Consider the following 27147-nt stretch of genomic DNA (forward strand, 5'->3'; position numbering starts at 1 on the left):
GGTTGTCATGGCAACGTGGGCGGGGCGATGGCCTCCTTGGACCCTCCCACCCGGACAGGAGGCTTATCACGAGCAGTCAAATACGTCTTTAGAGGTTCCGTCAGTGTAGAAGTTTTTCATAAGCAGACTTGCAAAATTAGTCCCTTTACCCAGCTTTCAAAAGCTAGGCATGGCATTAAATACTAAAATATCAAACCAAGTGTCTCTTTAAGTAAAAAATAAAAACATTTATTAAAATGATTTTCAAAAAAATGCAATTATTTGTTTTAGTATCCACAGGTTGGTTTGATATTTTGTAGTGCACTGAATGCAGTTATTTTAAGTGTGGCAAAAACTTTTAAAGGGCACTTTGAATAAATGTTTCTTATGGGCCACACACACACACACATTCAACATTTCTCTGATTATCACAGTTTATTTGCTATAGTTTAGAAAATGGTAATGAAATATGACAAGAACTCAGAGTTACACTGTGTCAGAACAAATTCATCTTGATAATGTCAGATAACTTTGATAGAAAGGGATGTAATGAATTAGGTATTGTAAGGTTATGTAGATTATGTAATTAGGTTGAAACATTTCAACATTAGAAATGAACATAATTCTATGAATTATTGTATAGCTGTCAGCTGTTAAATTTAAGAACACAATTAGATAATACCAATTTAGGTCAACCGATAAACGAGCAATGCTTAATTTTGTTCAGTCTGTGGTGTAAAAAGATCGCATTAGCAATTAAACAAAAACACTTAAGAAAAAAATTGGTCAAGTCAAAGTGTCTCAATAAATTTTTGTCCCTTTTTTATTTATTTATTTTTTATTTTACTGGTAGTCCACTGTATGAAGTATAATATGTAATACATCTTAACAAAAATAAAATTTTCTAAACACAAATGAACTATAGTGTCCTACACCCACCACCAAAAAAAAAAATAAAAAAATTAAAAAATTATACATAATCTGTCAGAATCTGGTGTCAGAATAATTTTTGGTTTGACTGCATGTCAAAATTACAACTTAATTAGAATTAGAAATTACACAATAAAAATACTGTATTCAAGTGACATTAACATTGATTTTTCTTTGTTGTGTCTCATATTTCATCTCAAGCACTTCACTGACATTGTTAATCAAGTACAAAAATATTTCATTAAATATTATTAGGGGTAAAATTGTTAATTGTGGTTGAAGCATGCGAGGGATGGTTGTGATTTGGGATTTAATGCACTATTACACAAGACATATTAAAACAAACATTGCACTTTTAATATAACCTCTATTTAAGAAAAAATGTTTCTTTGTACAATAAAAATGCACAAAATTGAAGAAACATCCATAAATGTTTTGAGTATAAATACTTTGAATGTGTTCATACTAAATGTGAAGAATACACTATCTGTGGAGCATATCCATGTGACTTCAATGTAAAGTTTTCCATTTAATAAGTCTGTTTAATCAATATTCTTGCTTATCCAGATGTATATGTATAAGTGTGCTCATGTGATGTGAATGTTGCCATGCTTTAAATGTAAAGAATATACTCTTTGTTAACTGCTTAAAGAATTTAAACACATGCAGAGCACTTCTGGGTCTCCTCTGGGTCTTTATTAAGGAGATTATGAACTTGAAGGTTATGAAGCTGTTTAAGCATTTGACCATTTCCCACTGTGAGTCCTGGCAGATATGAAGATTAGCTTGAAAACAGTAGCTTAAGCTATAATATTACAATTTACACACAACAAACAAGTCAGAAAAGCTGACCTTATCTGAGAAAACACAAAAAACTACAGCTCAGAAGGGTCATCAGACATCATCTTTATACAGGCATGTTTACAGTAAATACATAAACAGAACCTGTGTTGAGCGCTGGTGTGATAAGAGTCCTGTCTGATTTAGGATGTGCACAGAATTGATATGCGAGGTGTGAAGGCATTAAACCAAAGTTAGAGTATATATGCATCTGTATGCACTACCGTTCAAAAGTTTGAGGTCAGTAAGATTTTATGTATTTTTTTTAATCAATACTTTTATTCAGCAAGAATACATTACATTTATCAAAAGTGATTGAAAGACACTTATGTTTTATATATATATATATATATATATATATATATATATATATATATATATATATATATATATATATATATATATATATAAATTCAAATACAGGATGCTTTTCTAAACAATGTATTACAATGAATTTCCACAAAAATTAAGCAACTTAATCATTTTCAACATTAATAATAATAATAATAATAATAATAATCAGCAGCTGATTTTTGAATTCTGATTTTGTTTTATATTTTAAATAAATAATTATATTTTATAAATGCAGCCATGAGGCGACAATAAGAAACTGTTGTATGTTGTTTTAATGAATTTTTGTGACTTTGAAGCCGTCTGAGTGAAGTTCACTGACGTAAATACAGTGGATAGCTGCGTGTTGCTGCCGTAAAGCAATCCGCTCTTTTCGCAGAATTTCATACCTGCTTACCAAATTAGCTTTCGCTTTATAAGAATGCAGTGTACCTTCATGATGATTTAAAAACTGATATTTCAAGGTAAAATTTTGAAAAGTTAATGAAATTAAAATTTTGTCATTAATCACTTACCCCCATGTCATTCCAAACCTTTAAAAGCTTCGTTTATCATCGTCAGAATACTCCATCTGCCATCAGACGTGCAATCTGGGTTATATGAAGCAACGGGAACACTTTTTGTAAGGGAAGAAAACAAAAATAATGACTTTATTCAATAATTCCTTTGTCAACAGTCTCCTCTGTGTCTCTCCATATCACTGTATGCTGCATATGCTCTTCTGTGTCATCTGCACCACAAGGATGCGCTGTTTCTACATGTATTTAGCTTTTATTTGAAAGAAAACAGCATCCTTGTGTCACAGATTGCACGTCTGATGGCAGATGGAGTATTCTGACGACCACTTTCATACCTTTTATGGACCTTGACACTGTTATTTACTTGGCAGTCTATGGGACAGTCACAGGCCTCCAGGTTTTCATCCAAAATATCTTAAATTGTATTCCAAAGACGAACTGAGCTTTTACGGGTTTGGAACAACATGGGGATAAGTGATTAATGACAAAACATTCATTTTGACGTCTAAATGTAATGTAGGCCTATGAAACTGCTTTTTTTTTTTTTTTTTTTTGAGAGAGAGAGAGAGAGTCATGAGAGAAAGCGCTCTATTCATTTATAAATCTTCTTTCCAGCCCACACCCATATCAAGGACATAAGTCTGATCACATGCTGACTCATCCTGAGGATATTACCCTTATTCTGTCTTTCTGCATACACAGCCACTTATTTACACACATAAAGTGCAATAGCAAAAGACCAATTATCTTTAATGACCGGCAAGCAAACATAATCAGATTGCCTTCGTGAAAGTTGCACTATTAACCTAAAACACATCTGTGTGTGCAAACACGAAAGAGATTGTTTAGGCACAAATTTATGTAGGTTTGTGTATCCCTTTATTTGCTGCTTGAATGTATGTGGTTGCATGTATAAAGGGTAGTAATTCAGACAGGTTGATTCTGGTTTGGATTTGCAGAGCTTAGTAACTAAAGTGGGTCAGTGCATTTGCGACATAGCTAAAGACCACAGGTGATTGTCTGGAAGATCAGACATTCATAAACAACTCTTATTTAGTGTTTCTTGGTCTTACATAAACACAAAACATAAACAGTTTAGTAGGTTGTAATCAGATTTTAGTGAATGAGAGTTTTCTGCCTACTTTTAAAGTTCAAGTTATTGCTATTTTTAGAGGTTTTGGTGAAGTTCTGCCCCCTACTGCATGAATTTGGAGTTTTGATATTTGGACTATCAGTTATAGTTGTGTGCATATTTTCTGCATACAGCATGAATGAGTTCATTTAAAACTTAAATTAAACAAACTAACCAATAAACAAATAAAAAATAAGGTTTGAAATTATAGCTCTATTTTTAATTAGCTTTACATTAAATTAACAGAAATCTATACTGTGGTCATTTAAATAGGTATGTAAACATGCATAATGTCTCTTTATGTAGTTGAATATTTTATTTTGTAAATGAATACAGATATATTACAACATAAGATATACTCTCTTCTTTTAAAAAGAGCATTGAAAATACAATCAATCTTGCCATCAAAGTGCAAAAATTGTCACAATCATAATCATTGTAGACAATCTCAACAATTTTTAAAAAAAATCACTGCAAATCAGTCAGAGCATCCACAAAAAATCTAAACCACACAATGTCCCTATTTGAGTGGCTAACCGTTTGTTTGCTACATAAAGGCCTTTGACCTTACATTAACAGCCAACTGTAATTGGATAAGCAGATTAGACCATTTTAAGAACATAAGCTCTTCTTCTTCTTGAGTGTCTGTCTGAGATGTCATGACATCATTACATGACTCAGTACTCAAGCTCACATCAATCCTGTCCCATTCACAAAACCAAAGACATTTCACTGTCGGTGAGACATTCATTACATACGTCAATGCCAAAAAACACATTTTTCCCCCCATAAATAAACACTTTTATGAGATCGTATTGATCAGATGCCTAGTTAGGAGAGAGTTTCTGATAGGTCAGTGTCCTTCATGGGCTATTTTGGTGGTTACAAATCTACGTCTGCTGTCTGGGTGACATTGAGGTTGGCAAACCAGAATGCCAGACCCAAATTGGAAGAGAAAAGCCAGGTGAGGATTTCTGTACACGCTTGTGAATGGAAAGCTGGATGCCCATCAAAAAACACTGTCCTGCTCTCAAAGCTAAAGAATTCATAAATATGTGACCCTGGACCACAAAACCAGTCAAAAGGGTCCATTTTTTTTTTTAATTGAGATTTATACATAATTTAAAAGCTGAATAAATAATCTTTCCATTGATGTATGGTTTGTTAGGATAGGACAATATTTGGACGATATACAACTATTTGAAAATCTGGAATCTGAGGGTGAAAAAAAACAAAACAAAACAGAAAATTGCCTTTAAAGTTTTCCAAATGAAGTTCTTAGCAATGCATATTACTAATCAAAAATGAAGTTTTGATATTTTTATGGGAGGTATATTTACAAAATATATTGATGGAACATGATCTTTACTTAATATCCGAATTATTTTCGGCATAAAAGAAAAATTGCTATTTTTGACCCATGCAATGTATTTTTGACTATTGCTACAAATATACCTGTGCTACTTAAGTCTGGTTTTGTGCTCCAGGGGTCACATATATACTTTGCAGTTTATATAACATAAAATACATTTCAAATATAAATATATGCATTTAATAAACTTATTTACATTTACATTATATGTACTGTACATTTGAACTTAAAAATTCAAGTATGACAATATATAATAAATTATGTAAGTGTATATATATATATATATATATATATATATAAGACTATATATATATATATATATATATATATATTACTTCCTGACAGCCAGAGAGAAATTGTTTGCTTTAGACAAATGGGATATCAAATGTTCAGTGTATTTTAAGGATGACGCCCTGTCCTGTAAATAGTGACTCAAGGTGACCTGCTGAAATTGCTCTCTTCAATAGAGGAATATGTCTTTTAAAATTACTTTAAGAAATCAATAAACACTGAAGTCATACTTCTGCATAATGTTTGCGCTGTGACAGCAGTGCTAGTCTTGTTGGCTGCTGGATTTTGGCTGGCTTACATTTACTGTGGAGCCTGTGGTGGTCTATAGGAACTTTAGGTAGACAAACAGTTCTTTTCAGGATTGCAAATTGGGATTATATCAAAAATATAATCCAGTGCTAAGTGGACCCCTGTCCCAAATGGTGAATTGAAGTAGCCTTTGAGACACCCTTGAGGTCCACAAGGCCAAATAATATCCCCTTTGTCATTTTATGATTCAGAAGGATGCTCACTACTAATTAAAAAGTAAAAGAATGTAATTCACTCCATTGTTGCCAGAGAACAAGTTTGGGAGAGCTTGGTTGAGGATCGGCCATCCTCGCACCCAAAGCAAGACTATGAGCTTCAGCATGATTTGGTAAAACTATAATGATGATATTTGGGTTGTTCAGTCTGTTTAAGAAAGAACACACCTCCAAACAAAAGCGATACGTTTTCTGTCTGTTCCCTTCATTGTGTTTCACCGCAGGAGATGTGGCGATGGCTTGTGGTATAAGGTCAGCTGGCGAGAGCTGTATCCTGACATCCCAATACCCACAAGGCCTAGCAGCATGGCAAAGCGGGGTACAACGGGCCCCTCCCTCTGCAGATTGGTTCGTGCCGCCTGAGTCTAAAAGCAAAAAGGTCAAAAGTCAGTGTTCTTGGCTCTTCTATGAGCATGAGATGAGAGAAGATCCATTCAGGAAGCAGTTCTCAGAAGCACTTGGTAAATCAGACAAGTTTGAGAAGTATTAGTGAATTTCCTAGATCAAGATCAAGACTGGTAAGAAGCTTATCATGATAAACAAACAAACAATGTATATATATATATATGTATATATATATATATATATATATATATATATATATATATATATATATATATATAAAAGCAGTTCCTATTTAATACGATTTACAGTGTTTGCATACAATTGAGTGTTTATTATAGTGCTTACTTTGAATCTTCCCTCAAAAAGGAAAGAATCATTTTATATCATGTAAAAACATCATTGATGGAAACAAACACCAAAATGCCAAAGGTGATTAATTGCAGCTGAATCTGTTTCCAAAAATAGTTAAAAGAGAGTTTTAGAGATTTGGAGCAAGCGTCTCATGTCATTGGACTCGGTATCCAGTTTCCTGTGGAGACTGCGATTCTGATCCAAAAAAGGCTTTAAAATCCCACAGGTAAACAATTGGAAGAATATATTTTTTAAAAAAAACAAGTTTAAATGATAAATTAATAAAAAAAAGATTATACATTTTATTTGGTCTAATTTGCTCTGATCTGTGCCTGCTTTAGTGTAATTCATTTGTACCCTATATCTCTTACATGCTCAGTCGCTTTGATTTTTTGATGTTTACTTGCAAACTTCAAACATTACAAAAATACAACGCATACATGCTGGATGTTTGTTTGGGGTCTGAGGTGCAAGGCCCTTTTAATATATAAAAAAAAATCATTGAAGAACATTGAAATTCCCTTTTAAGACAATTTATTATAACAAAAGCATTTTTTAGATTTTCAGACTCCATAGAAACTTTAGCTTGGAGTCCTAGAATCCCCATAAAACATGAATCAATACAATACATTTTTGCATGCCGAGACTCTCTCATTTGTGGACACACTGTAAAATCGCTCCTGCTAGTCATATACATTTGTTTTATTGTGTAATTCTACAAAATATTTTTGCTAGAGTATGCTTTCTATAGACAGAGGTAATGTCACAATGTCATTCTTAATACAACTATTTTTCTGATATATTTAATGGATAAAAAATACATACACATGCATACATACACACATTCAAACCATAAGTAATTTATAAGCGGTTTGGGACTTGCATTATTATATTTGCATAAACAGTAATCACCAGGACCTCCAACATAAAGAAAGTAAGTCCCTTTCCACAGGTTTGGAGAAGGCTCATTTATTTAGCTCAGTTAGAAACTGGACACTCACCTGCAGGTATCGAATGTATCCAGGTGTCAGGAGAGGAATGCGGAAGAACATCTCAGCTGCCAGAGAAGCAATAAGGTCCCGTCCACACACACTCACACACACCAGACGGATCTGCCACTGCTCTTCAGACACTTGCAGAGTTATAAAGCTTTGGGTGCTTATATAACTGGTCACATGTCTACATGAAATCCTGTCTATCTTTTTGTGAAGGGACGGTGTCTGTGCCTGATGCTCGGAAGAAAAACTGGAGCGTTTATGGAATACAGGGCAGATTTTTCAGTTAAATTTATTGGTTTAGCCTACATAAATTGCAATTAATAAATTGCAGAAAATGCCTCTGTTACTGTACTTGAGCCAACTTGAGCTAAGAAAAATATGTCATAAGAATATGTTGCTAATGTTCCCATTATGTAAACATTATTTCTCAATGTTCTCTGAGAGTTCAAAATATTTTTTTTTCTTGGTTATGCAAACGTTAGATAAACATACTGTAGGAAAAGTTCAATTTGATAATTTTTCAAACGGAATGTTACTTTTGAATGTTCTCTTAACATTCTGAAACATGCATTAAGTAATAACATTTAAAGAAAAAAAACATTCCATGACCGATGAATAATCATAATTTTGTTATTATAGTGTTTGTTATTATAACGTTATTAAACACCTGACAACTTTGAACAAATGTTCTATTAATGTTACTGGAAGAACATTTGTTCATAACTTTGAGAGAACCTTAGCAGAACATTCTGAGCCACAGTTCTGACAACGTTTGCTGTTAACTGAGAGAAGCTTACTTTATCAGTTTATTTTTATTTTGGAGAACATTCTCACTTACGGTGTCTGATTCGTAAACGAGACGATTCTTTTTAAAGAATATTGAATGAGATCTCAAATCATGCTTGACGATTCCTTTGCGAATTGGACTGCTGAGATTGCAGGTGTTCTCGAGTCAACGTCTCACAGATTAAATGATCTGTTCGGAGATATTTTCATGGCTACTTATATGTAAACATGAGAACAAATGAACTTTCCTGATTGACATTTAGGATGCAGAACAGTGGATTAGGTCACAATCTCATTGTTTCCTCATTTGTTGTAAAAGATGACGTGAACCGGTAATCAAAGTGGGGTTTAAAGCTTCTTAACGCTGATTAATGAACAGAGCTGTTCACGCAGCCTGTTTGAAGCTTCTTTCACACTATTGATGCACCAGGGACGTTGCTAGTGAGGGAGGAAGATGGTGATGATTTTTGGGCCCCTGGCTTTTGGGGGATCCTACAAGTGATTTTAACCGAGGCCCACAGCTACAACTTGGTGCCCCACATACAGCACCTCAGCTGGCCCTGGATACAACTAATGAGTTCGGGGCAGATCTTCACTTAATGACAGGTAATGTCCCACCCTAATAAGGGTTAAGCAGAGCCTAAACAATCTGAAGGCTACATGATACTGTAAACAGTTCACAGAGGGGAGGCTTAGTATTGGAAACTAGTGATGTTTGTGCCTCGTAGACTGGAAAATAACACTCTGGACATCATAAACACTGGCCTTCTGGACCACTGGAGCGAAAGAGAGGAACAAGAGGAAGAAATATAGGCTGTAAGAGAGGAAATCATAGGATAGCAAGTAAAAACATGCACACAGTATCACACTGTCAATACAATTAAATGTAACAATTTTTGGCCAATTAATATATATATATAATATATATATAATAATATAATAATAATATATAAAGCCTATATATAATATATATTGATAAGGTTCCCAAGAAACGTTATTGAAAGGTTACTAAACGAATGAATATTGTTATTAATGAAGAGTAACCTTTCGCCATAAGAATTTTTTTCGGCACAACATAATTAATATTAATAATTTAGCTTTCAGGCATTTGTTGTCCAACCCCAAGAAACTGGTGACGTAATTATCATGCGCCAGAAATACGGTAAGACCCACTGAAAGTGGAACGCGGGCCAGATTTGACATTTGAAGTAGAACCTAAAGCAGAGTCAAGCAAAGTCAAGAAATTTTACAGATTGGAGACAAAGATGAGTTTACTTTTCGGAGGGGACTCAGGATTGTAGCTGCGTATTTCCTTTTCGGTATGTTTACGAGTGTCGCAGCATCATTTCTTGTGAAATCGAAACCTAAAAAACTGAGTGTTGATTCCACTTTGTGTTTTTGTGCAACACAGTCAGGTTTCTAAGACCGTTAACTTTGTAAAAATCCCCAATAAATCTGAACATTTAATTTACAGAAATGCGATAGCAAGGACGATAAACCTATCTTAATGATTTCCATTATAGCACATTTGAAACCGAAATAAACAATATAGTCATAAACATATTGCCAGAGCAGCTGAATAAAGCTAAACAAATCATTTTAGTTTAATTTTTATGCAATGGAAGAAATGAATGATACATTTCCTGTTCAGTGTTTCATTACTATTAATTCTACTTATAGTTTTGATATAAATATAAAGATCGAATTGTCGAGAATCTTGGGAAGGAAATGTATAGATTATAAAGATTGCAGCAGTACTATTTATTAATATCTCATTTTACTCTGATGCCTTAATGTCTGATGTCTTAAATCTCTATTTCAGTTGCACTTGCACCATAATTTCTATTTTATTCCGATCTCTATTCTGAAGGTTTTTATAGCGGGGTTTGTTCATTTAACTTTTCTGCCCGTTGACATTTATGGAGTGTGATATATAGAGATAGCCAAAACCCTCTCTGTTAAAACCTTTTATATCTAATATGTCAACAAAATGAAGCAAGAATATTGAACATGGCTTTTATCCGATGTTCAAATTTCAGTTCTGGAAATGCATACAAATTTAATTTGATAATGTCTCTTTTTTTATATATATATGAATATAACATTTCAGAAACAAGTAATACTTAATGATCTGTAATTAATCAACTGGGAAATTATGATGATATACATTTATTTTTCTAATATCACCCAATAAACCAATTCATTTTTATATTATATCCTATTTTTTTTTATAAATAAACTAGCGAAGGCAAAGGGTAATTTTAAATATAAAAAAACGACACTTATAGCACCCAAAATATACATTGTTTTATATATGAATAAAAATTTTAACCTAAAATCTTGATGATTGTTGAATTTAAGAAAAGTTCATGTTTTGCATCTTTGTTGGAAGTTTTAATCCAGTGATTTTGTGTTTTTGAATGAATGCAGGTTCTGGGACTTCTTGAATTTAAGATGAAGAGAGGGGCACAACAAGCATTGGGCGAGCCTCTGAAGAAGAGGAAGGTTCTCCGCGAGGACTCCTCTGATGAAGATGAGGAGTCTTCTCAAAGAACCACCAGTCAGGGTTAGAGAGGAGTTTAATTATGACACTTTACACTGTTCACATTGCCATATTCTTTTTGTAAGCGTGTTTATTTATTTTTCTTGTCTCCCAGACTCAAGTCAGAGCGAGTCTCTCAGTGATGTTGAGGATCACAAACCCAGTTTCTCCAGAGCTTCTAATTCCCAGAATGCAGAGGGCAATGATGCGTCTCATGATGCCTCTCCCAAATTTCCAATGTATAACAGAGTCTCTCAGAAACTCATGGTAAAATAAACAGCTGTCATTCTTTTGCTCTCTCGTCAGCCTGTTAATCATGAGTTAACACGTATTAAAATGGTCTCCTCCTCTGTTTTCTTCAGGCCAAAATGGGTTTCAGAGAAGGCGAGGGTTTGGGAAAGTACGGTCAAGGACGGAAAGAGATCGTAGAAGCATCCACTCAGCGTGGTAGGCGAGGTTTGGGTCTGACCCTGAAGGGCTTCCAGGGTGACCTGAACGTAGACTGGCAAGATGAGCCGGAGGTACAGCAACATTTCCAGAATGTTTCTTTAATATTAAAACTGAAACAATAGTAGTCCAGGACCTTTATTTCTTACTCTTACTCTCTTTTACTCTCAGCCAAGTGCTATAGAATCAGTGACGTGGTTTCCAGAAAGTTCTCCAGAGATCCCAGATGCAGATGAGTTGAAGGATTGGATGGCTGTGGGCCAGGTATTGCAGTACATATTACCTGATGAACTGAAAGGACTAGTTTAAGATCAAATGCTCCTTTTACTTTCTATGGTAAAAGTTGTTTTTGCTCAGCTAGTTGTTGTCTCTTGTTCACATGGGTCTGCTGTGCAAACAGTGTTTTATAATTATTAGCTTTACTTATAAACCTCTGCATCTTATAATTGGGTAATATAATAATCAAATGTTTCACCAACTTCAAATATTGTATCATAAAACCCATAAAAGCTCCGTTCATCTTCGGAACACAATTTAAGATATTTTGGATGAAAACCGGGAGGCCTGTGACTGTCCCATAGACTTCCAAATAAATAACAGTGTTAAGGTCCATAAAAGGTATGAAAGTCGTCATCAGAATACTCCATCTGCCATCAGACGTGCAATCTGGGTTATATTAACTGACGGGAACATTTTTTTGTAAGTGAAGAAAACTTTTTTCAATAATTCCTTTGTCAACAGTCTTCTCTGTGTCTTTCCATGTTACCGTATGCTCTTTTGTGTCATCCGCGCCACAAGGATGCACTGTTTTATTTCAAATCAAAGCTAAATACACATAGAAACAGCGCATCCTTGTGGCGCGGCTGATACAGAAGAGCATACGCAGCATACAATGATATGGAGAGACACAGAGGAGACCGTTGACAAAGGAATTGTTGAATAAAGTCGTTATTTTTATTTTCTTCGCTTACAAAAAGTGTTCCCGTCGCTTCATAACGTTATGGTTGAATCACTGCTGGCAGATGGAGTATTCTGATGAGGACTTTCATACCTTTTATGGACCTTGACACTGTTATTTACTTGGCAGTCTATGGGACAGTCACAGGCCTCCAGGTTTTCATCCAAAATATCTTAAATTGTGTTCCGAAGATGAACGGAGCTTTTACGGGTTTGGAACAACATGGGGGTAAGTGATTAATGACAAAATTTTCATTTTGGGGTGGAGTATCCATTTAAGTGTTGGTTAATATTTTTGAAGAGACTGATGCAATTATCATTCATTGAAAAAGAACAGCATTTGTTTGAAATAGGATCTTTTTACAGTCACTTCTGATCACTTAAATGTGTCTTTGCTAAATAAAAGTATGAATTTCTTTAAAAAAAAAAATTACCTTTGGAACGTTAATGCACATTCATATAAAAAATTGTATTTATCAGCTTCCAATGTTTATATATATGACTGTACCTTTGCTTATACTTTTTAGAAAAAATTAAAAATTGATGATGAAACTGAATTTTGCTCAGAGAATCTACTGCATCTCCTTCTTCGCTGCAAAGTGAGTGTCAAACATCTCTTATGTTTCTCCTGTTCTTGCATAAGACCAGACATATTGTACTCTGTGTCTTGTAATAATGTAACATGCATTTCTTTTCAGACTGTGTTTGATGACTTGGAGGGCGAGGAGATGAGGCGAGCACGTACTCGATCAAACCCTTATGAAACAATCCGAGGGGCTTTCTTTCTCAACAGGTGGGTGGCGGCTCAACATGATTGTAATAACAGAAGCATATCTTTTCTAAATTTCTTTCTCTCGGTTTTCTCCTCAGAGCTGCTATGAAGATGGCGAACATGGATCATGTTTTTGACTATATGTTCACTAACCCAAAGGATTCTCAAGGGGTGAGACCACAGTTACACAAGCTGGAAATATGTGCTGTGATTATGTTTTTGAATCGGATGTCTGTGTGCAGAGGCCCCAGACGCGTGATAAGGATGGTGAGTTGCTGTATTTTGGAGACGTGTGCGCAGGACCGGGAGGATTCTCAGAGTATGTGTTGTGGCGGCGGCGCTGGCATGCGAAAGGTTTTGGGATGACGCTCAAAGGATCCAACGATTTCAAACTGGAAGATTTCTATGCTGCTCCCAGCGAGCTCTTTGAGGCCTACTATGGTATGAGTTTCAACCATTTAAACATGAAAAAAAAAAAACAATCTGAACATTTTTACTGTATTTATTCATAGAGAAATATTAATGTAATACCTACAATACTGTTCAGAAGTTTGGAATAATTAAGATTTTTTAAATCTTTTTTTAAAAGAAGTCTCTTTATGCTTAACAATGCTGCATTTATTTAATCAAAAATACAGTAAAAATGTATTTTGTGAGGTATTATGATATTACGATATTATTTTTAATGTATTTAAAAATTTTCAGCATAATTTCTCCAGTTTACTCTGGCAAGTAAATGCTTAATCTAGCAATAGAAAAAAAAGTAAATTGAAATATTCTGAATTTCTTTTGAATGTCTCATTACCGGTGTGTTTCAGGTGAGGGTGGGATTGATGGCGATGGTGACATCACGCGGCCAGAAAACATCACTGCATTTCGTAACTTTGTTTTAGACAGCACTGAAGGGCGGGGCCTGCACTTCTTGATGGCAGATGGGGTAAGACATGCTCTTCTGTGATTGGTTAATATGTGTATATTGCTGGTGTGTGATTGGTCGATATATTCTGATGGTGTGCTGCTCGTCAGGGTTTTTCTGTGGAGGGCCAAGAGAACATTCAGGAGATCCTGAGTAAACAGCTCCTTCTGTGTCAGTTCCTCACTGCCATGTCTGTCGTCAGACCAGGTATTGTGTGCGTTTTTATTTGTATGCATGTTAATAAAGTGGCAATAAAGAGTATACACTCTCTTGGACGTTTTTTTTTGTGCATTTAAATTTTTATTGAGTTACATTTTGCAATAATTGGTACAAAGAAAATCTTAACATCTGGTTTTCGTGGGCCTCCATTTTTTGGGCTTTTTGCGTATGATTTGGCCATTTTCTTTTTGGAAGATGAGTTGTCTTCCTGCTGGAATCACTCACAATCCTTGTTTTCCTCAAGGATGTTTTTAATTTCACTCAGTCTGTTTTTCTTCCTCTTCGCAAGTTTTCGTTCCCTTGATGTTGAAGAAGTTTCATTAAAGTTTGATCAAGCTCCGCTCTAGGGACGATCAACATCAATAGTGCGTCTTCCATCTCTGTCTTGACACACTGTATCCTCTTTTGGGTTACCATAGGTCTCATGGCTTTTCACAGTCCCAGACATTCAATTTTGGAGGACAGCCAGTTCTTTAACAGCGGTTCCAAATGATTTCATCTCTTTAATGATGTCTCTCTCAAGGCTATGAAGATTATTTAATGCTTTTTCTTGCCTTGATATTATTGTACAGCCTTGTCTCAGATCTGTTAGGTTTTTATCTGGGGATGTGCCCAGACACGAGTCTATTTATTCTGAAATCCTGTAATTAGGAAGGTAATTATGTGACTACTGTATGTGAGAGAAGACTTGGTTACTTGAGAGCTAATTCTAGGTGTATCAAATCAACGGTAATACTTTTTACGGTTCTAGCATTGAAGAGCCATATTTTAAAACTTCTCTAGAGTACATTGTTTTTCTTTTTCTGAAGTCCACCTTTTTGGTCAGAATGTTTGTGTTTAGTTTTACATGAACATTTTTCATTTTCATCGTTTCTCTTACCTTTTTGTTTTAATAGGCTTTTTTGTTACTGTGCCTTTAAGATTATGTAAATGACTTATGTTGTGATTGGTTGTTTTCTGTTGTATGGTCCGTTGAAATTGATGAATGTTAATTATTTAAACACTTTTGCTCCCATTTCTCAACACAAAATCTTGTGTTTTACAGGTGGCCATTTTGTGTGTAAGACGTTTGACCTGTTCACACCGTTCAGTGTGGGCTTGATTTATTTGCTGTACCTCTGCTTTGAGAGGGTCTCGCTCTTCAAACCTGTCACCAGCCGGCCTGCCAATTCAGAGAGGTGTGTGTTCATTGTCCATTACTTTGAAAAAATTCAGAGACCTTTGGGGATATGAGAGAGCTGCTGGCAATGGACACTGAAACTATACCTTTATACTTTATTTTCACAGGATGAATTTTGAGTGTTTAGGCTTTCAAATGATACAGTGGTGTGAAAAAGTGTTGGCCCTCTTCCTGATTTCTTATTTTTTCGCATGTTTGTCACACTTTAATGTTACAGATCATCAGACAAATTTACATATTAGTCAAAGATAACACAAGTGAACACAACACGCAGTTTTTAAATGAAGGTTTTTATTATTAAGGGAAAACAAAATCTCCAAAACTACATGGCCCTGTGTGAAGAAGTGTTTGCCCCCCTGTTAAAACCGTGGTTTGTCACACCTGAGTTCAATTTCTCTAGCCACACCCAGATCTGATTACTGCCACACCTGTTCGCAATCAAGATATCTCTTAAATAGGACCTGCCTGACAAAGTGAAGTAGACCAAAAGATCAGAAAGCTAGACATCATGCCGAGATCCAAAGAAATTCAGAAACAAATGAGAAAGAAAGTAATTGAGATCTATCAGTCTGGAAAAGGTTATAAACCCATTTCTAAAGCTTTGGGACTCCAGCGAACCACAGTGAGAGCCATTATTCACAAATGGCAAAAACATGGAACAGTGGAAAACCTTCCCAGGAGTGACCGGCTGACCAAAATTACCCCAAGAACACAGCGACGACTCATCCAAGAAGTCACAACAACATCCAAAGAACTGCAGGCCTCACTTGCCTCAGTTAAGGTCAGTGTTCATGACTCCACCATAAGAAAGAGACTGGGCAAAAATGGTCTGCATGGCTGAGTTTCAAGACGAAAACTGCTGCTGAGCAAAAAGAACATAAAGGCTCGTCTCAGTTTTGCCAGAAAACATCTTGATGATCCCCAAGGCATTTTAGGAAAATACTCTGTGGACCGATGAGACAAAAGTTTAACTTTTTGGAAGGTGTGTGTCCCATTACATCTGGCGTAAAAGTAACACCGCATTTCAGAAAAAGAACATCATACCAACAGTAAGATATGGTGGTGGTAGTGTGATGGTCTGGGGCTGTTTTGCTGCTTCAGGACCTGGAAGACTTGCTGTGATAAATGGAACTGTGAATTCTGCTGTTTACCAAAAAATCCTGAAAGGAGAATGTCCGGCCATCTGTTCGTGACCTCAGGCTGAAGCGAACTTGGGTTCTGCAGCAGGACAATGAACCAAAACACACCAGCAAGTCCACCTCTGAATGGCTGAAGAAAAACAAAATGAAGACTTTGGAGTGGCCTAGTCAGAGTCCTGAGCTGAGTCCTATTGAGATGCTGTGGCATGACCTTAAAAAGGCAGTTCATGCTCAAAACCCTCCAATGTGGCTGAATTACAACAATTCTGCATAGATGAGTGAACCAAAATTCCTCCAATGCGCTGTAACAGACTCATTGCAAGTTATCGCAAACGCTTGATTGCAGTTGTTGCTGCTAAGTGTGGCCCAACCAGTTATTAGGTTTAGGGGGCAAACACTTTTTCACACAGTGCCTTGTAGTTTTAGATTTTGTTTTCCCTTAATAATAAGAACCTTCATTTAAAAACTGCATGTTGTGTTCCCTTGGTGTTATCTTATACTAATATTCAAATTAGTTTGATGATCTGAAACATTAAAGTTTGACAAACATGCAAAAAAATAAGAAATCAGGAAGGGGGCCCACACCACTGTATACCTGTATATTTATACATATATACTTTATATAACTTTAATTTGTGTACATTTATACCAGTAAATGCATTTTTTTCCCCTGAATGTATATGCAGAAATTGAACATTTTCTTTTTTTTCCCCAAACTTTTGAAATGTAGTGTATCACGGCTTCCAAAAAATATTAAGTGGTTTTTTTTTTTTATGTTGGTAATAAATAAAATATTTCTTGAGCATCAAATCAGCATATTAGAATGATTTCTGAAGGATCATGTGACACTGAAGACTGGAGCAATGATGCTGAAAATTCAGCTTTGCATGACAGGATTAAATTACATCATTATATATATATATATATGTTGTTTTAAATTGTAATACTATTTCACAGTCTTTTTCAACATAAAAACCCTAATTATTTAAAGAATTCGACTAGTAGTGTATGATTTTTTTATTTTTTTTTTATTTTTTATGATCAGTTCTGATATTTTTGTACTGGGTCTTTTTTTTTAAATAATAAAACCATAAAATAATAATAAAACCCTTTTTATTAATGCACATCCCTGATTATATTACGCATGCTATTATTATTATAAAAAATTCACTAATGTCACATAATGTCAATACTGGTTAATGAGCATGTGGTACTGATTTTTAATGTCTGTCTGCATGCAGATATGTGGTGTGCAAGAGTTTAAAGCCAGGCACTGATGCTGTTAGAGAATATATGTTCACCATCAACCTGAAACTGAATCAGTTCCGACACTCAGAAAGAGACGTTACTGAAGTCGTCCCTCTGGACATCATTAAAGGAGACACTGACTTCTTCCAATTCATGATCAACTCCAATGAAAGGTATCGTCATCGCTTTCTGACCCTCTTTTGTCTCGCTCTCTCTCTGGCTCTCTCGATGCATTCATTCATGCCTAGGTTTGTTTATTGAACTCTGATCCCTTGTCTTGCAGCCATTGTGCAGTACAGATCAAAGCGCTGGCTAAGATCCACGCGTACGTCAGAGATACGTGAGTCACATATTCTTCCTCTGGTGTTTCAGGGCATTCATCTCAAACTCTCTTTTATTTGTTTGTGCGCATGTTTCTGAGTCTGTATGAGCGTCACTGACAAGGCTGTGTGTCTTTCTAGGACACTGTTTGAGGCCAAGCAAGCAGACATCCGCAAAGAATGTCTCAAACTGTGGGGGGTGAGTCCAAAAACTATAGCCACGAGCTTCATAGTGAACTGAGGTTTAGTTTAGTGCTCTGTGGTACTGTTTGAAAGATTTCAAATAACATTATCTTGCGTAGGTATCTGTAAGGACAAACTGATGCTGATTTGAATGATTGAGACCTTGAACATCTTTATCTTTGTGCAGATTCCTGATAAAGCCAGAGTCACTCCTTCATCATCAGATCCGAAAGCAAAGTTCTACGAGCTTGTGAAGGTAAGAGTGTGTATGTGGGCTTTGAGAAGTTAGCTGGGCATGTGGTAATGCTCTTGTGGACATGATGTTCTACAATAGAAGAGCTAAGTGGGTGAATCACATGAAGCCTATAATGTCAGGGTCATAATTCACCTTAAAAAAAAAAAAAAAAAAAAAAAAAAACCTTTCAAATTAACAAAAACTTTGTAAAACTTTTTTTGGACGTTTTCCAGTGAGATTATTGATACATTATTTCAATTGTAAAGTTTATGTTTACTGTAAAGAAAATGTACTGTACTAAGTTTGTTTTATTTTATTTAAAATAAATGTAAAAATTTTTTTTAAAATTGCTGTAAAATCAAATAATATATAATAAATTATATAAAGTGAGTTATGTTCCAAATTTGAAGTTGATATCACAAAAATGGTGGTTCCTGTTTTTTTGCATTTTCCCGTCACAATATTTCTTCTATCACAAAATAGTCACTAAATGTAACACTAAGTGTACTGTAAAGATTAGAAAAAGGTTTGGTTCTGAAATACTGTAGTAAATCTGTAGTAAATTTTGTAATATGACACGTGACAGGAGGAGCCTGGTAAATGGATTTTAAGTGCCATTTCTATGGTAAAACATTGCCCAACTTTAAAATGGGTTTCACAGGACAGGGAGTCCGTGGGTCCTTTAAAAGTCTTAAATAACGTTTTCCTAATATAATGATTTAAATTCGGATTCGATTGGTCTTAAATATTTTTGCTCACATTACCGCTAAAATATCTTCAGTCTGACAGACCTAATGACTGTTTACAATCATTGGACAGACCAAAGATTTTTTCTTCCCCGCGGTAAGTTACTGCTTCATCAGAGAGAATTGCAGTATGTTAGCAGAATACAGAACAAGGTCGCGCTGAGGCTCACTCTGTTTGTCTCTTTTTGAGAGACTTAAGAACAAATGAGCGTAACAGCACAAATAAACTCAGAAGAAACACACTGAGGTATAAATTCTGAATTTTGAGTTTATTCATAACATGATATAGTTAAGTAAAACCATGACAAGTGAGCTATTTTGCTCAATATTCTCACAACGCAAAAAAACATTCAAAACACCTACAGAGTGCACGCATTACATTAAGTCTAATGCGCTTGCACATTTACAGTGCGCTCTTTCACTGCATGATTCAGTCTATTAAAATACATTTATGTTTAAATGATTTTGTTCAATCGCAATGACTCATTTATTAACAGTGACTTTCTATCACCTACTGGTGGTTTTAATTTCACATTTAAAGTATCTTCATTTTTTAAATAATTTCAAATATCAGTATTCAACATTTATGTTTAATATATCAAATTATCTGTGCATCTGTAACTGCAGGTTAAATGCATACATGTTTTGCATTAAACAGTGTGTAAATACTTCTAAATGCCACTTCAGATGCAGCTTATGTCTGGATTGCAAAGATGAATTTTGTTGATACCGATTTCATTTGCTTGGTAACAGCCCAAATGTCTTATTATTCTAATTCACTGATTAAATGTAAGAATTTGATAAAAAAAAATAATGCACACTTATAGAAAAAATGGCTTTATAAAGGTAAAAATGTCCACAAAAGGTAAAAATCAATTTAAACTTATTGGAAAATATTAATTTCAATCTGATCACCACACAGAATATGAAGAATATGAAAAACTTTAGGAGTCAGCTGTGCATGATAACTAGGGCTTGCATAGACTAGTCGAGCAGTCGAGTGATCGACTACTTCAAACACTAGTCGGCGTTGCTGGAAACAATCGACTACTACCATAATGCATGCACAGAGTTTGCAAGTACAAAGTGAATTTTAGGATTACATTATTGCGTGTAGCTGTTACTTTCTATGACTTAATCTATGTTGCATGTAAAATTAAAATAAGTAATGTAATAAATAGGGGTGTGCCTGAAGCCGAATACCTTATTTGGAAAGGCACGGATAATGGCTTCAGAAACGAATAACGGACAAGGAATAATTCTGCCTGAATATTCGGCTGAGGCTGGCACAGTCTGGTGTTTGCTAGATAACAGTTGAGCCAGGGGATCAGCGCAATATTATACACGGAACTCTAAAGTCACGCAATAGAGTGTGAAGTGAATGAATGTAAACTTTATGAATGAAAAAAGCACAAATCAAACACAGCATTGCTGTTGCCTCTCTGTGCCTCTCTCAGAAATCAGAACTTGGCAAAAGTAATATCACCTATAATAATACATCATACACGTTCTATTATTTGTATATATAAAATTAAAAGACAAAAACCTAAACCTAAGACAACAAAAAAAAAATAAAAAAAGCAAAAAGCACACACCAATCAAAAATCAAACTTGTGCATCCGTGTCTCAGTCTCTCAAAAACCAAACCAGTTCTCTCTCAAGAGTAGGCTAGTAATCAGCTTAGATACAGATATATTTTCTACTTGGTCTACATGTTTGCATTTTTATCTTTTGCTGGTTTGCGTGGCACATGCACATTTGTTTAGTGAAGTTCAAAAAAAGACTTCGTTAACGAAAACTTCCGCATTGAATTAATTCAAATGAGTTCAAATGATCACTAAACGTTTGTCATGACATCTTTCTGCTTGCATGATAAATATATTTTTATTTTATTTATTTTAGTTTAACACAGCATACTTGTAAGCATACTGTTCAGTGAAACTAAAAAAAAAAAAGATAGTCATAACGGTCTTATCAAGTAACTGTACGACGTTCCACCTGGTTTTATCCGGATGCAGATACGAATAATTTTGTGATTTGTTACAGATAAAAATACAGATACAAATACTGGCTGTTACATGGAAATTCAAATATGTAATGTAATAATTATAAAGTTTTGACAATTTACATATGTAATTATTTCATTAGGCTATGAATTAATAAGCGTTTATTGATAAGAACTATTTCATGTCTTTTCATTTACAGTAGCATGAACCACGAGTATTTTTTAAATAAGAAATCGACTAGCAGAAATCAGTAGTCTTGCAACCCCTAATGATAACACACTCAATCAACTGAATGAATGACTCTGACTCACTCATTAAGTGACTTACCACCACTTACTGGTCGTTTAGTTGAGAAGTATGTTGGAAAGTATGCATTTTTACCCTCAACATTTCTTAATTATATATTCATAAATGCATTTAAAACATTAATCTAATAACATTATTTATTGCAGTTGTAATTATTGCTATTTCCAGTGTAAATTACTTAATCTGCCTTGTAGCAGCCCTATAGTGTATATTGAAATTATTGATAAATTGTATTAATTTGACATGAAAGATGATGCATAAATCAAAAAAGTTAAAAATAGGCTTTTGTAAAGGTAAATCAAAATATGCAGATTTAAGTATGTAAAAGCTGATAGAACAGAACACTGATGAAAATATTGATTCAGAATAAATTGTTTACTCTACCAAAAATTAGTTATTTTGCAGGGATATTTTGTATGGAATAATGTGTATTTCCATTACAGGTTTAGGTATTAAAAAGGTAATTACAGCAATGATATTTTGTTTTCTTTCTCATTTAAACACATTAAATATTACATATATGAATGTAAAAAAATGTGTATTTCCATTACAGGTTTAGGTATTAAAAAGGTCTTAAAAAGTCTTAAATTGAACTTGTCTGTAGAAACCCTGCAGGATGAATTTTGAGTCTTTAGGCATTCAAATGATATATAACTTGGGATAATTACATAAATGTGTGATAAGAAAAAAGGTTATTAAAAAGAGTGCCAAGCTGACAATTAAGAGTTTCAAATACAGTTTATATTTAAACATTATAAATTAACTTTAACTGTATTTCTCTGCTTACTGTCTTATTACCCCAGGGCCCAGATATGGACAGTTTTAATTCCAGACCAACTGCACTGAACTCAGGAAATCTGGAAAAACTACAGCACGTACTGGACTACAGGTGCATTGTGGGAGGAGGAGAACAGCTCTTTCTCCTGGGACTTGGGGTAAGGAATATGTCTATGTCTATGAATGTTATATTTATATTTATATAGCCTATATTTATATTGTGTTGATGTATATCCTTATATACTGCTTAAAGAGTGAAAAACCTAAACTGTGGGTGTATGCAGAGATCTCAGATCTACACGTGGGACGGCAAAGCCCCGTTACGCTGGAAGAAGCTGGAGAACTTCAAACTGGAGCTGCCCAGAGACACACTACTGAGCGCAGAGATCGTCCAGGAGCTGAAGGGAGAGGTGAACAGAGAGAATTAGTGTTGAGAGAGAATTTTTGAATGGCAGCTTTACATTAATACTGTAAGGAGAAAGAGCTCTTGTGTTATTTTAGTATGCTTATTTGTAAGAAGTTTTATTTTGAGTCTGTGCTTGTAGGGAAAAGCCCAGAGAAGAATCAACGCTGTGCACATTCTCGATGCTCTTGTTCTCAACGGCACTGACGTCAGAGATCAGCACTTCAACCAGAGGTCTTTAGCAGAACCTATTCCTAAATTATTACTTGTTGAAATCATTTTTTATATACATTTTCCCTGCCTCTCACTAACTACAAAATCAAAAAATGTATTTTTCATTAAGAAGTTATTTTATTACGCAGGTTTATAAAGTGCAATCTTTCCACTAAGATACAGTTTGTGTCATGTAAACAATAACAGAATATTGCTGTGCATTGTTGTATGAATTTAAAAACATTGCTATAATTAATTTTTATTTAAAAGACTTCAAAAGTTCTTAAATTGGAGTATAAAGTCTTAAATTCATGAAGTCATGGAATTAAAATTGGCATGTACTACAAACTTTTGTTTTCCAGTACAAATATCTGTGCATATTTAAATCAACATTTACTTGAGATGCAAATTTAAGATACAATGCCGTGCTTATGCTTTAAACAAGAACAAATATCTGTCAATGGGTAATGGGGCTGTGCAATTAATCAAAACACGTCCAACGATTATGAAAATACAGTAATCGAGATAAAACGATTATTGTGCCCCATTTCTAGCGGTGTGCTCCATAAAAGCCTAATTGTATGCACAAATCAGTAAAATCGTGTAACGTGACTTTTGCAAGATGCGACGTGCTTGATTTTTTACGTTTATTAGATGTATTCATGTTTTTAAAAGCACAAAAAGAACTTGTGCCGGTCCTCGGGAGGGGGCTCCTGCTGCGACTGTGTGCTTAACATTATTCAAACAACAAAAGACAAAGAAAAAATCACTCACTGCTCTTGACTGAAGGACTTTTTGTAGCTTTAATAAGAAACAAAGGAAGTTTAATTCTTACAGTGAAGACTATGCTGTTTATTGGAAATTATATTACTTATATATATCGATCGCTATCTTTAAATAAATCATTCATTTAAAGTTTTGGTTATGTGGCCCACTCATAATCATGTTAAATAATTGTGATTACAATATTGACCAAAATAAACATGTTTATGATTTTTGTCATAATCGAGCAGCCCTAATGGGGAATGAAAACTTGTTTTCCCTTTATGTTCTCTGTTGACAGATATTTGTTTTTGTTTTATTCATAAACTCGCTTCATCTTAATCAGTTCCTCCAAACCAAAGCCTTTTTATTGACTGTAATTTTGCCCCTCGAGTTTTTTTTTTTTTTTTTTTTAATAGATATGATTGGTATTTTAACCTCACAAATCAGAAAAAAAAAAATCTTGTTCTTGGTGCAGAATCCAGATGGCCGAGAAGTTTGTGAAAGCTGTGTCCAAACCCAGCAGGCCAGACATGAACCCCATCCGGTAATATTCCTTTCTCTTTGCGGTTGTGCTAATTGCATGTCAGTGACAGCCCTTGGGGCAGGAAGTCCTGTGAACACCGGAGGGTGCAGTATGTAAAATTAATGAAGATACTGTGTTTTACTAGAGCCTAGACAGGATCTTTCATGTTTATGATGATACTGCAAATCAGTATGCTTGCTGTTTCAGCCACATTCATTCATTCATTCATTCTCTCTCTGTTTTTTAGAGTAAAGGAAGTCTATAGGTTAGAGGAGATGGAGAAGATCTTTGTGAGGTGCGTTTAACCACTGCAATCACATACATGTAGATTATTTACATAATTTTTTTTTATTTTAATTAAATTTTTTCCCTCAGGTTGGAAATGAAGGTAACCAAGAGTTCAGGTGGGATGCCACGACTGTCGTACACTGGCAGAGATGACCGTCACTTCCTCCCTAGCGGCCTTTACATCATCAAAACAGTCAATGGTGAGAGAGAATGATGAAGTCACTGGATTAAATTAGTGAAGTGCCTTGTTAAAGATGAATTTGCCATAATTATTTTTCTCTTTTTGACAGACCCATGGACCATGGCGTTCAGCAAAAGTTCTAAAAGAAAGTTTTTCTACAATAAGCAGACCAAAGAATCAACTTATGAATTGCCGCCTGGTTCTGTGGCACCTTTTCAGTAAGTATTAATGTGGCATTATGAAGTAATCCTGCATGTCTGGCACTACACTGGCGACTGATTGGATTGAAGCCCTGAGCAAGAAAAACTGCATTATATAGAGCTAAAATTTTCAAGAAGATTTTGCACAAATATTTCTTGCCTTTATGTAGCATCTGACCTTCAAAGAAATGAGTATCTCTCTAAACCCCCAGCATCTTTTTTAATGTCTTTTTTAATCAGTTTCTATTGCATTACCGTGCACAAAATTTTTTCTTGTCAAAACTTTTGATATTAATCGACAGACACCACAGATTGCAGTCAGGAGAGCTGAACATTCCTTTAATATTCATTGTTAAAATTTAAACAAGTAATGTTTAATTGAAAATATACACTATTATTCAATAATTTGAGATTGGTCATATTTTTAATGTTTTTGAAATGGGTCTCCTAAGTCTGTTATGAATTTATTTAATCAAAATACAGTAAAAACAGTAATATTGTGAATATGTTGTATGTGTCATTTTAAAATGTAATTTATTCCTGTGATGCAAAGCTAAATTTCAGCTGTTATTTTTAAGTCTTTGATTCTTCAGAAACCATTCTACTCTGATTTGGTGCTCAAGAAATTAATGTTGAAAACATTTGATATGTTGTTAACAGTTCATATTTTTGTGTAAACCATGATGCAGGATTCTTTAATAGTGAGTTAAAAAGTATTAATTGCTTAAAAAAAATTGTACTGCCCCTAAACTTGTATGTAATGTGATGCATTCTGATTCATAAATCACCTGTATGCTTATTTCTTAACTTCTTAAATTTGTTTCTCTCTGTTCTCCTGTTTCTCAGTGCATGTCATCAAGACAGGCTGTTTTGGGCTTGGGAGGAGGGTGTCCGAGTTCACGACTCCCAGACGCGGGTCAACCCCGACAAACTGTCTAAAGATGAAGTGCTTTCCTTTATTCATCAACACTGTCAACAATAAAAACACATGTACACATCACAATCATGCCGCACTACCGAATATAGCATAGACTGTACGTTCTCCTCACCACCAGGGGGCACTGTAGCTTTCGCCAGAGTCTGCTGAGAAACATTCAAACTCGCTTTCTTCACACTTCAAGCCTCTCTCCAAAATAGCCCTTGTGAGTTATACGACAGGCTGTCTTGGTGCTTGGTGGTGTGTATCTGCGTGTGTCCATTATCTTCTGAGGAGAATGAAACTCAGATGACATTGCTTTTCCCTTGTCCACATGTTTTTTTCCTGAACTTCGAAACCTGCTTCCTCACATGAATTATTCCTCCACTGATCGATGAGATGTGTAGCTGCAGGTTCTATTCATCAGTGCAAACCATTCGATAACCATGTAAAACAGCATGACAGTGTGCATTCGCTCTACTGTGTGCATGTGTTGCCTTGTTTTGCTCATTTAGTTTTTTCAGTGTTTAAAAACATTAGATTGGGTATTACTTTCCGTTTCTGGTGGTTTTGGAAAAGGATTTGAATTTTAAACCTGTTCGTGATGTTGATTACATTAAACCACTGAGGAAGTTTATTCCTTGCGTAATCGTGGTCCGCTTCATTATTCGTCTCTATTGGGTTTAAAGTCACAATGAAACGGAAGCAGAGACAGATGTTTTTGTGCGTGTAAAAAAGTAAAAATGAAGGGCGGTGGGACTACGTTCTATTCATCGGTTGCTGATTGGATTGGAGATGTGGGTATGACACTCAAAAGCTGTTTTTTTTTCCCCCCCAACAAAAGCTGAAAGACCAAGAAGAGCATAACACTAGATTTTATGCTCCATTGTAGGAAAAGAAAACTCTGACTGAAGATTTGGAGCTGGGACCTCTGCTGATAAGACACTCAATTTGTTTCTGCTTGATTGAGAATCCACACAATCTGGAAGAACAGACTGTCTGAATGAAGTGTTTGAACAATGAAAACTTACAAATGCCAGAAGAGAACTAGATTTTTTATTTTGTTTTTGAAGGAAAAGTCAAATACATTTTTCTTTTCACACTCTTCACGTTACATGTCATTTCAAATCAGCTGTTAAAGGAATAGTTCACCCCAAAAATTTTAATTTGCTGAAAATTTACTCACCCTCAGGCCATCAAAGTTATAAATAACTTTGTTTCTTAATCAGAACAGATTTGGTGAAATGT

General features: G+C 34.9%; 1 protein-coding gene across 1 annotated transcript; it reads left to right on the top strand.

Moving 5' to 3' along the window:
- Positions 1-9562: 9562 nt before the first annotated feature.
- Positions 9563-26548, top strand: LOC109113215 (cap-specific mRNA (nucleoside-2'-O-)-methyltransferase 1). Its single transcript, XM_042750474.1, has 24 exons — positions 9563-9736; positions 10848-10983; positions 11075-11226; positions 11322-11480; positions 11578-11670; positions 12891-12962; positions 13062-13156; positions 13234-13306; positions 13378-13576; positions 13954-14072; positions 14162-14258; positions 15316-15448; positions 17831-18010; positions 18121-18177; positions 18299-18356; positions 18528-18596; positions 22437-22568; positions 22695-22820; positions 22956-23047; positions 24267-24335; positions 24562-24609; positions 24690-24802; positions 24893-25001; positions 25830-26548. The coding sequence occupies exons 2-24, from the start codon at positions 10872-10874 to the stop codon at positions 25963-25965; spliced, it is 2493 nt and encodes an 830-aa protein (XP_042606408.1). The 5' UTR covers positions 9563-9736; positions 10848-10871; the 3' UTR covers positions 25966-26548.
- Positions 26549-27147: the final 599 nt, after the last annotated feature.

This window comes from Cyprinus carpio, chromosome B23, assembly GCF_018340385.1.
Source record: "Cyprinus carpio isolate SPL01 chromosome B23, ASM1834038v1, whole genome shotgun sequence".
NCBI classification, from domain to species: Eukaryota; Metazoa; Chordata; class Actinopteri; order Cypriniformes; family Cyprinidae; genus Cyprinus; species Cyprinus carpio.